Source organism: Myotis yumanensis, unplaced genomic scaffold (assembly GCF_028538775.1).
Source record: "Myotis yumanensis isolate MYYU_CA2020_CCGP unplaced genomic scaffold, mMyoYum1.0.hap1 SCAF_1, whole genome shotgun sequence".
Lineage (NCBI taxonomy): Eukaryota > Metazoa > Chordata > Mammalia > Chiroptera > Vespertilionidae > Myotis > Myotis yumanensis.
The window spans coordinates 64,237,132-64,250,226 of NW_027223752.1; the positions used below are offsets into that span (position 1 = coordinate 64,237,132).

A 13,095-nucleotide genomic window follows, 5' to 3' on the forward strand; every position below is an offset into this window, starting at 1 on the left:
CTGCAGGCCAAGCTCAATTGAAAGTTTGTCCAGATGACACGGACTTCTCCCTTGCACAAATGAATAGCAACTGAAAATTATAAACCTGTCATCTTGGAGTTGGTAGCCTCCAAGCTGAATGGACCACAATATGGAAAGGGTCCCTAATGAGCTGCATTTTGACTTTCCCTCAGGCTCAAAGAAGCCACTGTGTGGTGGGTTAGAGTACTCAGGTGATAACATATACTATTCTGTCTCTGTCTCTAAATAAGCGGAAAAAGCTAAGATAGAGAACCCCTATCAAGAACCCCTATCAAGAACCCCTTCAGCTTCAATGCCTGAAGCTTGTGAAACCGTGAAATGTCATTTTTTATTTAAGGAGAACAGACCCTGTATCTGATAGTATGGTCAAAAGCTTACAAAAACAAACACATTATAATTCCAGTTTGCTGAAATCTTGTTTCTTTGCAGGATGTAACTGGATCTTTCTTTCTTAGAGTTGGGGAGTCTAGGTTTTCATTTGTTGATAATAAAAAAAGAGAGAGAAAGGGGGACCATTCTGGGCAAGACATACTTTCTTTTTCAGAAAGGGCATTTATATTTGAGAGTGCTAACTCACAATTTCCTGTAGGAGTTATAGACCTTGACATGAGAATTATCTATTTCAGTACCTGTTTTTATAGCCATTTGCCCTTCTTTCTAGTCATTCCAGTTACATTTACTAAGCATGCCTAGGTCACAGTCCTAAAGCCCAAAGATAAGGATATAAATAGAACGTGGACCTTGCTTTAAGGATTGCCATCTGGTGGAACAACTAATCTCACAGTAATATGGCAAATACTATAAAGAGGAACAAACAGTGCTTTGAGAGCATAGAGACAGACACATTTAATTATTTGTGGGAAAATCAGGGAAGACTCCCTGGAGGAAGTGATATTTCCAGGTAGAGGAGACAGCAGTGCAAAGATAAGGAAGAACCTGTAAAATTATGGAAATAAGCAACTTGGCATGATGGCAGTAAAGAGCAAACATAAAGCTAGTGGTAGAAGACAGAACTCAAAAGGAATATAGGGGCCAGTTGTGAGGGGCTGTGAATATCTTGTTAAAGATTCATTCAAAGATATGATGACTTAAAGTTTAGGTGGATTACTGTTTCCTCTTATTGTGTTTATTACAGCAAGATGTGTACAGCAAGATGTTTTCTAGAAAAAATTATACAGTTAATTGCAAAGGATTAAACTCTTTTTTTCAGTTATTTCTTGGCATATCTAAAGGCTGTTATGTATTTGGAGAAGAGCGAGGGTGGAAATGGTTGAGGAACTCTATCTGAGACACCACCTGTTTTTTGCACACCACCCTTTTGTGCAGACCTCTCTTGATTTCATCACTATGTTCTTCAGTCTGATCTCCAGATTATCTACTTTTCATTAATCCATGCATTAACAACCACCACAACAAACACTAAATATACTAAACAGCAATACAAAGGAAACAAAAATTCCATCATGAGGACAAAGCACCATTTTGTAATTATTATTTTTTTAATCTTCACCTGAGAATATTTTTTGCATGTTTTTTAGAGAGAGTAGAAGCGGGGAGAGAGAAACATCGATGTGACACATTGATTGGCTGCCTCTTGCCCACACCCTGGGCCAGGGATCCAACCTGCAACCCAGGTACATGCCCTTGACCAGGAATTAAACCCATGACCCTTTGGTCCATGGGCCAACCCTCTACCTATTGAGCAAAGCAGGCCAGGGCAGAAATCAGCATCATCAGTAGTTCATTCTAAATTTGGTGAAATGGTGACTAGGTTCTGTCTTTGGATTTTCCTTATTTTTGGAGATTCTGGAACTTCTCTGGCATTTAATTGTGTCTCTCTCCTGTTCAACATGATAATGTGTCAAAGAGGACATGCAGGGGTACTGTGTCTTTTATTTTAATCCTTAAATTTCTTGGCCTTTAACACTTATTTCTTTATTGGCTGTTGTTACTTAACATAAATTTAACTGTTTAGAAAATGAATCAGTTGAAAAAGAAATCTGCTTCCCAAGTGATGCCTTTGATTTATTGCTTCTTGTTCTACTCTGTATTTTTTTTTTTAAATCATAGGCTCATGCCCTAGAAAGTGATGTCAAGAATGATCTCCTAGAACTTGCCTGCATGTGTAAGACTGTGGTGTGCTGCCGAGTCACGCCACTCCAGAAAGCCCAAGTAGTAGAGCTGGTGAAGAAACACAGAAATGCTGTCACTTTGGCCATAGGCGATGGAGCCAATGATGTCAGCATGATCAAAAGTAAGAGAACATTTGCTCAGTGGGGCATGCTGCATATCTGAAGTCCTCAGGTTCAGCATTGAGCAATATGTGATGGAGATTCCATTACAACTTCATTTTTCTCAGTGGTTCTAAAATGACTACTCTGGGTCCAATGAGTCCACCATTATTAGCATTCATAAAAAAACCCCACCTCCTTGTCTGTAATTAAGTCATTTGTGTATTTTTAGGCTAGAAAAGGACATTGGTACGGAGGAATGAAAACTGGTCCCACAGTCCCAACGCTTGGGTTGAGTCCCAGCTTTGCCACTTACCCATTGTAAAACCTTGTGCAAGTTATTGAACTTTTCTGTGCCAATCTCCTCTTTTGTAAAACTAGGATAAATATCCATCATGAGTGGTTCATGAGATAATGTATGTGAAAATTATGAATGCCATAGCTGTAAGGTTCCTGTAAATAAATAATACCATAAAAGAGCAATGACAAGTTCCCCAAAGAGACGGTATCTTTGTTTGGAGAATGGCAGTGTTCTTTTTTTCCTTTGCAGGCGCTCACATTGGCATTGGAATCAGTGGCCAGGAGGGACTGCAGGCAGTCTTAGCCAGTGACTACTCCTTTGCACAGTTTCGATACCTCCAAAGGCTTCTCCTGGTTCACGGAAGGTGGTCCTATTTCCGAATGTGCAAATTCTTATGCTACTTCTTCTATAAGAATTTTGCATTCACATTTGTGCATTTCTGGTTTGGTTTCTTCTGTGGCTTCTCAGCCCAGGTAAAAAAAAAAAAAAGCCTTTTTCCCCCCTTTATAAGATCCCCTGGATTATAATTTACCATGCTTCATGGCTTTTACTAATAAATAGTGACACTGTGGTAATTATGTAATTGATAGTTGACTTGAACTTTAAACCCAAGAAGAATATATATTTAGCTGGGATTTTTATTTATTTTTCTCTTATTTACATAGCAACCAATGAGTACTCATTTCTTTACGTTTTTGAATGATGACAGGTAAGCTTGATATAAAGTTTTAATTCAGAAGTCTGAGAAACAATAACAAGAAATGTTGAGGTATTTTTTGGGAAAATGATCACTCACCCAATACCTTAAATGTAAATATTTTAAATCAGGGAGAAGTAATTGATGCCCTGACATCAAGGATGCTTTGATGGCATTTCATTGGCTAAAAATTGCTATATAGAGTATGTTGGTCAGAAAAATTAGCAAATTTATAAATTGGGATTCTATTTTTATATCCACTCATCTTCATTTTAAAGGATATTGCTTAACTTCATATCTTGGATATAAGTAAAGTTTGATCCTGAGTGTCAATTGTGAAAAGTAAGGCCTATAGTATTTAAATGTACTTATGAATTAAAAACTACATTATTATTTTAAACAACAACAAAAGAACAAGATTGTCCTTGAAAATGAACTGGTAGTTATAACTCTCAGAGATTTCTTCAATTATTCTTCCTTCCTCTTGAGTTTAATCACTGGTTTCAATGATATGCATGAAGCTGATATTTTCAATCATTTTATTTTAGAAAAATTGAGTATGAATTAAATCTTGGCATTTTATGTTATCTTAAATGGGCCAACGGAGATTAGCAAATTCTTTATGCAATGAAAATAGATGTCATACATCTTTTTCTTTTTCTGAGAAGTTGAGATTTCTTAAAGTGAGGCACACCTATACCCATTCCTAATTTTCTCTTTTAAGGATAACATTCTCAGAACTAAAAGAAGTTTCTGTTGATTATTTTTGATAATCTGTAGGCAGTTGAAGTAAAGCAAAGTCTTGATTTTATCTCTACTTTGAGAAGGCATTGGGATAGGGATATTTACCTGCTTACAATTTCACCTTTGTCCAACAAAGACAGGTGTGGGAGTGTGAACTATGCCTTCCTAGGTGGGTGACTAAAAAGCAAGGCTGTTTGCTAAGCAGTATTTCTGAGAGATCCAGTTTTCATACTGCAAAGTTTTGACACTTTAGAAAAATTACAAAATTATGAAGGGATGTCCTAATCCTCACATAGACCTCTGTGGACACAGACAAGTTGTTAATGATTTGGATGTACACATACACCAAGCTTGGATAGGTAGGTTTACTGCCAAAGTTGTGTTCATTAAATCTTTGAAGTTGAAATTTATGTTCCATGATTTGTAACCCCTACGTTTAGGTGATTTTCTGCTCTGCTTTTAAGATCTGATAAAATTGGTCAGAGTCAGATGTTAAGCAGTTATTCTTTTGAAGTCTCTCGCCAATGTTCACATTTAAAAAGAGAACAGCAAGGAAAACAATAAGACATGTTTAAGCCAAAGACATGGTTAAACCCATTTGTCTCCAAAGACATGGTTAAACCCAGTTGTAAGATAGACCACCTGTCTACAATGAAGTTTCTCAAGTGTTTCAGTTGTAGATTGGCAGAGCCCCTAGCCAGGATCCCACTGCTGCAAGTAAGAATGGGATGCATCAAGAGTGAGATCTGAGTGTTGGTTGCTGTAAGCCCCACCCCCTTTTTCATCTCTGAGCCTCTGCAGATTTCCCCAGTGATTCCCACTGGGCAAGATTGGATTAGGCCACCCAAGAAGTGTCCTGCAGTGCTGGGAGAGCTAGGTGTCCACCTGGGCCTCTCTTTTCTCCACTGGAGAAACAATAGGCCCTGAGGGACCCTCTTGGTACAGTGCTGTGCCACCTGGGTGAGGGGCGATGCAGTCAGAGTGTAGCCCCTCTCCTTTCCTTTGGATGTGGTCCTTCTCTGTCTCTGTGGTCCTGGGTGGTGCTTCAGCCTCATCCCCCTGCTCTGGGATTTTCACAGTGGTGTCTTCTCTGTGGCTAGTTGCCATTGGTCTTCTTGTGGGGGGAACTGATATTGGGAATGATCTATGTTGCCATCTTGATGGCATTATTCCTGAAGCCATTTTTTCCCAGAGACAATTTATAAGGCTTTTGCCGTTGGTATGTTAATGGGGATACAGCCTGCCTGGGATCTCTTTCTCTATTGCAGTATTTTTTTAATTTGGATTTCAAATCCAGTGAATATCGTTTGTTGTTGAAATTTTTAGGAGAAATTTTTTTTGTCTCTCCCTTTAGCTGGTACCAAGGTTGATGCAAGCACGTTTTCCTATAGTCCCTCTCTGCATGAAGATTTGTTTCTCCTTTATTCTCCCTTTGCTGCTTTTGCTTTATTAGATTCCATATGGTTTAATCTTGGCATCGGTAATGGTCTTTCTTACAATATATAGTGTCTTAGAGCGATGAAACTTGGTATTATTACTCAGACTCTCTTGGCACAGAGCCCTGTTTTTCTTCCCCCAAGTAACATGCATAATGTCCTGTAGAACAGGACCCACTTTGGGAAATTCTGGAACACATGTCCCTATGGCCACAGTTTCAAAATCTGACATAGCCCTGCTGTTTATCTTAGTTCCAATATTTTGGAAGCAGTAAGGTGTATGAAGGACAAAATGATGCTAAGAATTCTTATCTCCAAAGAAACAAGCTATTTCTTTTTCTCCCTTTCAGAAACTTCCATTTTCTTTTTTTTCAAGAAAAAAGAAGACTTTAAGTATAATAATATTACCCAAACTGTACCAACATAGTATGATATCACAAAAGTTGTAGGAAATATTAAAAATCTGCAAATAATAGAATTACTTCTATTATATTCTACAATATTTTTTCTCTGGCTCTATATTTTTTCATCTGTTTATGTTGTTCATTATATTCCATAAATGAGTGAGATCATGTGATATTTACCTTTCTCCAACTGGCTTATTTTGCTTAGGATAATGCTCTTCAGGTCCATCCATGCTGTTGCAAATGGTGAGAGTTCCTTCTGTTTTACAGCGGCGTAGTATTGCATTGTGTAGCTGTATCACAGTTTTTTAATCCACTCATATGCTGATGGGCATTTAAGCTGTTTCCAAGTCTTAGCTATTGTAAATTGTGCTGCTATGAACATAGAGTTGCATATATCCTTCCTGACTGGTATTTCTGATTTCTTAGGATATATTCCTAGACATGGAATTACTGGGTCAAACAGGAGTTCCATTTTTAATTTTTTGAGGAAACTCCATACTGTTCTCCACAATAGCTGCACCAGTCTGCATTCCCACCATCAGTTCATGAGGGTTCCTTTTTCTCCACATCCTCGCCAGCACTTGTGTTTGTTGATTTGTTGATGGTAGCCATTCTGACAGGTGTGAGATGATACCTCATTGTCATTTTGATTTTCATCTCTTGGATGATTAGTGACTTTGAGCATGTTTTCATATGTCTCTGGGCCTTCTGTATGTCCTATTTTGAAAAGTGTCTATTTAGGTCCTTTGCCCATTTTTTGGATTGGATTGTTCATCTTGCTTTTGTTAAGTTGTATGAGTTCCCTATAAGTGTTGGAGATTAAACCCTTATCAGAGATAACATTGGCAAATATGTTCTCCCATGCAGTGGGCTTTCTTGTTGTTTTGTTGATGGTTTCTTTTGGTGTGCAGAAGCTTTTTATTTTGATGTAGTCCCATTTGTTTATTTTCCCTTAGTTTCCATTACTCTAGGACAGTGGTTCTCAACCTTCCTAATGCCGCGACCCTTTAATACAGTTCCTCATGTTGTGGTGACCCCCAATTTCATTGTTACAAATTGAATATAATTAAAGCATAGTGATTAATCACAAAAACAATATGTAATTATATATGTGTTTTCTGATGGTCTTAGGCGACCCCTGTGAAAGGGTCGTTCGATCCCCAAAGGGGTCACGACCCACAGGTTGAGAACCGCTGCTCTAGGAGCTGTATCAGTAAAGATATTGCTATGACATGTGTCTGATATTTTGCTGCCTATGGATTCTTCTAAGATTTTTATGGTTTCCTGTCTTACATTTAAGTCCTTTAGCTATTTTGAGTTTGTTTTTGTGTATGGTGTAAGTTGGTGGTCTAGTTTCATTTTTTTGCATGTTTCTGTCCAATTTTCCCAACACCATTTATTGAAGAGACTGTCTTGACTTCATTGTATGCTCTTGCCTACTTTGTCAAATATTAATTTGAGCATAATGGCTTGGGTCAATTTCTGGTTCTCTGTTCTGTTCCATTGGTCTATATGTCCGATCTTGTGCCAATATCAGGCAGTTTTGAGAACCATGCCTTTGTAAGATAACTTGATATCTTATTAATTTCTAAAATTCCATTTAACGTCAACTCATTCAGAAACACCTTTTAAAAAACTGCATGGTATCGAAGGGGGATCTTACTCAACAGGCTTTGTACAGCAAGCAGTGTCTTCTAGAACAGGAGTTATTCCATTATAAAGGTAGAAACGCTGGTGTTTCCCATCCTCCCCCCCGCGCTCCCTCCCCCGCCCCCCCCCCCACACACAGGTAGTCTGGTGAATTAGTGAGAATGAGAGAATGAGAACCGGCTGTGAGGGCAACTCTGAGGTGGAACTGGGATCATTGTCTCTTTTCTATTTCCTGTTTTTCACTAGCAGTTTCTGATTAGCAACGGGGTTTAACTGAAAAATCTATTGGCATTTTTTCTCAGCCCTGTTTTTCTAAGGACAATATGCTGTAAATGAAGCAAGTGAAAAACACACATATTTGGGAAAGACACTGGTCTGCAGGGAACAAGAATTTTTGACTAGGGGACATTTCTGTAGTCATACTTCCCCTCCCACCCAGCATTGAGATCATTTGGTTGGCTTTGGCCTCTAAAGTCATGTGTTGGGTGACAAGGCTTTCTTACCCTCTAAAGCCCATTAGATAGCCACTTCCAGTCTGTTAATGAAAGTTGGCTGTCAGGCCTCTCTACCCCCTGCCATCCCTCCCCCAAATTCCTTCAATAGAATTAAAGGCTCCATGTTGAGATGGAGCCAGTAGTCATAAAATTCTAGGGCCTGGCAGATTTCAGAAACGGCAGGTGTGTGTCTAGAGCAGTGGTTCTCAACCTTCCTAATGCCATGACCCTTTAATACAGTTCCTCATGTTGTGGTGGCCTTCAACCATAATTATTATTTTCATTGCTACTTCATAACTGTAATTTTGCTACTGTTATGAATCATAATGTAAATATCTGATATGCAGGATGTATTTTCATTGTTACAAATTGAACATAATCAAAGCATAGTGATTAAGCACAAAAACAATATGTAATTATATATGTGTTTTCCGATAGTCTTAGGCGACCCCCTCCCCAAAGGGGTCTCGACCCACAGGTTGAGAACCGCTGGTCTAGAGGCTCTTCCTTGTAGGCCTGATCATCAGTCTACCTGTCCTATCCTAATAGGAGTGAGACTCACACACCCATTTTCCAACACCAAACATACAGTCTTTGAATTCTCATTCATTTAACAAGAATAAACTGAGTGCCGGTTTAGGCCAAGTGCTCTGCTGGTCTCAAGGGACACCAGAATGAACAAGAGGGATATAAGTTTCTGTCCTCAGGGAACTTACATTATGCGAACATTATTATTTTCATAAATGTGAGACTGATGTTAAATAACTCCATAGTCAACTTTCTCTTATTTTTCCACCAAGAGTTTTTTGTTTTGTTTTTTAATTTAATTTGTCATGGATGTGCCATGTCTTGGGGCCAACTCTGTCCAATTTCAGCATGATTCATAAGCACCTAAATATTTCTTCCCTGCACCTCTTAACAGATTGCTTTGAAGTAGTCTACTCTGCAGCCGAAAACATCTGACCAAATGTAAACAGATTGTGCTTTCTTACATACGATGTTGACTTTTAAAAACACCAGTTTAATTACTTAATGAAGTGACATGTGCTTTTTCTTACTATGTTGGTCTGTCTCTTGGAGCCTGGTAAATTTTATCCAGGCTCTTATTCTCTGATGATATCCTTGGTAGATTCCAGCCAATGCCCCATCCTGGTAGGTGGGCTGGGGCAGATGTGCAAGCCGATCTAACTGTGGCGTGCGAGGCTCCAAAGGGCCAGTGGGTGGTTTCATTCACTGCCTGTGGGATGATGGCAGTGAGGACATGTCAGACGAAGGATGATGTGATGCAGGCTGGGCTGTGCTTGCTTCCCGGACTTTCCTCTGATTAACTTCAGTACCTCGCCTCTGTTGCGATTGCTCTGGGACACAGGGGGAAAGACTCTGCCTGGGAAGAACCACACTCCTTTTGCTTGCTTTTCTGAGAGAAACAGCTGGGACACAGAACAAAAAATGTATGTTTTGTTGAAATCTAGAATCTTTGCTTTGGCAGGGAGTGTCGGGGATAATGAGTTTAGCCCTTCATTTTAGAGAGGACAAACCCAAGTCACCCAAGAACCAAGAATTAGGGACAGGCAAAGCTAGGACTGGAAGCCATGTCTTCTGACTCTCCCTGCAGTGCTCCATCGCCTCTCTCCATAAGTGGCCACTCCAGTTGTCACAGACTTGAAAAGAAGAATGGCTATATCTTTTTCTTTTTAAAAAAATATACTTTTATTGATTTAAAAGAGAGAGAGAGGAAGGGGATGGAGAGAAACATTGATGGGAGAGAACTATCAATCAGCTGCCTCCTGCATGCTCCTACTGGGGAGGCTGCAACCCAGGCCTGTGCCCTAATCAGGAATCAAACCAGTGACCTCTCAGTGCATGGGACGACACGCAACCAACTGAGCACACTGGACAGGGCTTTTGTTTTTTAAAAGTATACCAGTTGTTGTTGTTGTTAAAATGGATTTTGGAGAGAGGAAGGGAGAGAAAGAAAGAGAGAGAAAGCGCGCGCGCGAGAGAGAAGTGAGAGATAAACATTGATTAGCTGCCTCCCGTACATGCCTGACCAGGGATTGAACCCACAACCTAGGTATGTGCCCTGGCCCAGGAATTGAACCTGCTGCCTTTTGGTGTACAGGGACAATGTTCCAACCAACTAAGCCACACTGGCCAGGGTTCTTCTTCTGTTTTTAAACTATCTTCTCCCAGCCTAACCAGGCAAATGTTTGCTTTATTTCGAATCTGAAGGAGAAACGACCAGAAGCATTCAGTACAATATGACTATTGGGAAAAATGAACTCCCTTACTGAGAGAAAGCTATGTCTTGGGGGCTGTCTCCCAAACCTTAGGCCCTTAGAAAGGCCAGGCCTGTCTCTAGGCAAACTGCCTCCCAGAGTCATCTGGAAGCTTGGGCCAGCAAGCACTCCAACCAAACTGCTGCTGAGAGGCAATTTAAATATAATCTGTCCTGATGAGATTTCCAACCAGAGGGGTCTGGAAAAAGGTCAAACAGGTCTCTAAGCTGAATCATGGATCCTTTGTAAGGATATGTCTCATCCTAAACTGTTATCAAAGCTCACATGCTTTTCATGGAGTCTACTGCGGGTTTGCGTGCACCATTTATACATGTAACTTATTTTAAAAGTGCTCTATGCCCTCAGGATTTTTAATAAAGATGAGCTGTCTCCCACCAGGTATAGAGCCAAAAAAATAAAAGACATTGGTTAAGGCCCTATTTAGGAAATTCACATTTGAAACTATGCAACTACTGGCACTGTGTACTTGTGAGATGATATTATCTGATGACAATTTATCATTGTCAGTGAGATACAGAGCTGTGTATGTATTTTTTTTAATTCTGTGGTGATATGGAAACAATTATGTTGTCAAGGCCAGAAAAACTTTAGTTCTGACAAACAATATAAGAAAACTTACAATGAAAAGTTTGGAAAGGGATGTGAAAGAGTGTGACTAATCTCAAGGCTTTGATGACTTCATGGATTTGGTTACCTGTGAGCCCATCTGAACCTGGCATAGCGGTCCCCCCACCCCCCGCACCCCTCACCCCCTTCGCCTTCCAGATGTGCTCTGTGGAAAACCCAGAGAGGGGCGGGTGCTCAGTCTCGGGCCATTCCTCCTGGATCCTGCTCGTGGGTTTCTGCTAATTACACAAATCAGGAACAGATGTGCTGAGGCCAAGCACCTCATATTTATTCCAAAATGTGTTTTCTTTAAATGACAAATGTTTTTTCAGGCCAAAAAGAAAAAATATTATTATATAGTTTTCTCCTGCAACACACAGTAAAACGGGGATGCATGTCTTCAAAGAGGCCGTTCATCCCGTTGTTTGAACAAGGAGCTAAGCCAATGGTCTCAGAGTGGAAAGCCCTTTGTAACCATGTAAGAGCCTTATTAAGGTTTATTTAAATGTGGTATTCTATAAATCATAGAGTTTTTGTTTCCCAAGTGTTTAGAGTGTGATTTGTAGTTGGAGTATTTTTACTCTATAAAATGGTTGATAAGGTTGATAAATTGCTCCCCCAAAGAAAAGAGCCAGGAGGAGCTTTCCTTAAGTAGGAAAACAATGAAGTTGGAAAAATGGAGAACTCTCTCTCCCTTTTTTTCCTGCTCTCTGAGGAGACATTTATATGGTTCCAAACAGACTAATGGCATTTCACAGGAGCATGGATTTTCTCTTATTCAAAATATTGTAGATGGGGAACTGACAATTTGGAAGTTGAGGTGAAATGACTAGCCCTAGGATACATTTTTAAAACTATTCATATTTAGCCCAGTCGGTGTGGCTCAGTGGTTGAGTGTCAACCTATGAACCAGGAGGTCATGGTTCAATTCCCAGTAAGGGCACATGCCCAGGTTGTAGGCTTGATCCCCAATAGGAGGTGTGCAAAAGGCAGCCGATCAATGATTCTCTCTCATCATTGATATTTCTATCTCTCTCCCTCTCCCTTCTTCTCTCTGAAATAAATTAAAAACATATTAAAATATGTTTATATGATAACAAATATTATATGAACAGGAACTCCTGTTTATATAAACAATCTGAGTTACCCAAAATTAGAGTGTCAGCACCATTAGACTGGTCTAGTCTCAGGCCAGAATTCTTCACACACCAGAGGCTCCAGAAGAATCATTCCTTCTCTCTCTTCCACCCTGCCTATCTGTTTGGGACATCTGGTCAACTCACATGTGTGCACACGTGAGTGTGGTTGGAGATAGGTGGGTAGTGGAGGTGGTAGAGGGCTTGGGAACACCTGGAAGGGGAGAAACAGGGATGGGATCCACATGGGTCATGATCTGGGCTAGTGTGGCTCTCTCAGCTGGTCCTAGTTCCCAGAGTGGGGGTAATTAAAATTTTTCTGAGGGTATCTAAAGACCTTCAGGATAGCTCTTTGAATGGGTGGAGATCTCTTGCAAGGGGAAGAAGAAACCTTTGTAAAAGAAATACTGCTTGTGACTTTAATTTTTGTGGAAGCCCCCGAACTCAATTGTGCTAAGTCAGAAAAGGCATTTTTTAAAAGGTGAATGACTCAGATGAACACAGTTTGATTAGAGTGAACAGTGATTGATATAATTAAGTATTTATGAGGAAAAACCTTAATTATATCCAGGCATTCAGTTTTCTTTAAATCTTGTTCTAATTTTCTATTGATTTCATTAATACAGTAGTTTATTATAGAAATAAATATCTTTGGTTAGTTATAGCAGTAAATAATTGTATTTTCATAAAAAAGTATAATTAGTGAAAAAATAAACCTTTTCACTGACCCAACAAACACATCATTTGAAGCTTGGATCGTTCTGTCTCACCTTCCTTCCTTCTTTTCTTCCCTTCCTTCCTTCCTCCCTCCTTCCCTCCCTCCCTTCCTTCCCTTCCCTTCCCTTCCCTTCCCTTCCCTTCCCTTCCCTTCCATAATAAAGGTATGCTCTTATTGAGCACTATCTGTTTGGCAGGTGCTGCTGTACTGGCATTTACTTATTTCATTGAATACGCACTACCTCCCTTGAATCCCCATTTTATAGTCAAGAAACCTAAGACTCAGAGAGATTATCTTAAGAATACCCAGTTCTGCTTCTGATTTCAATGCCCTAACCTTTAAGACAAAGCTTCC

General features: G+C 39.8%; 1 protein-coding gene across 4 annotated transcripts in view; it reads left to right on the plus strand.

Moving 5' to 3' along the window:
- Nucleotides 1–13,095, plus strand: part of ATP8B4 (ATPase phospholipid transporting 8B4 (putative)) — a 214,855-nt gene that overhangs the window by 178,229 nt on the left and 23,531 nt on the right. For all 4 annotated transcript variants that reach the window (XM_070423207.1, XM_070423198.1, XM_070423188.1 and 1 more), the window contains 2 exons: nucleotides 2,092–2,275; nucleotides 2,803–3,026. In XM_070423207.1, the coding sequence (XP_070279308.1) occupies nucleotides 2,092–2,275; nucleotides 2,803–3,026 (408 nt within the window). The remainder of the gene's footprint in view (nucleotides 1–2,091; nucleotides 2,276–2,802; nucleotides 3,027–13,095) is intronic.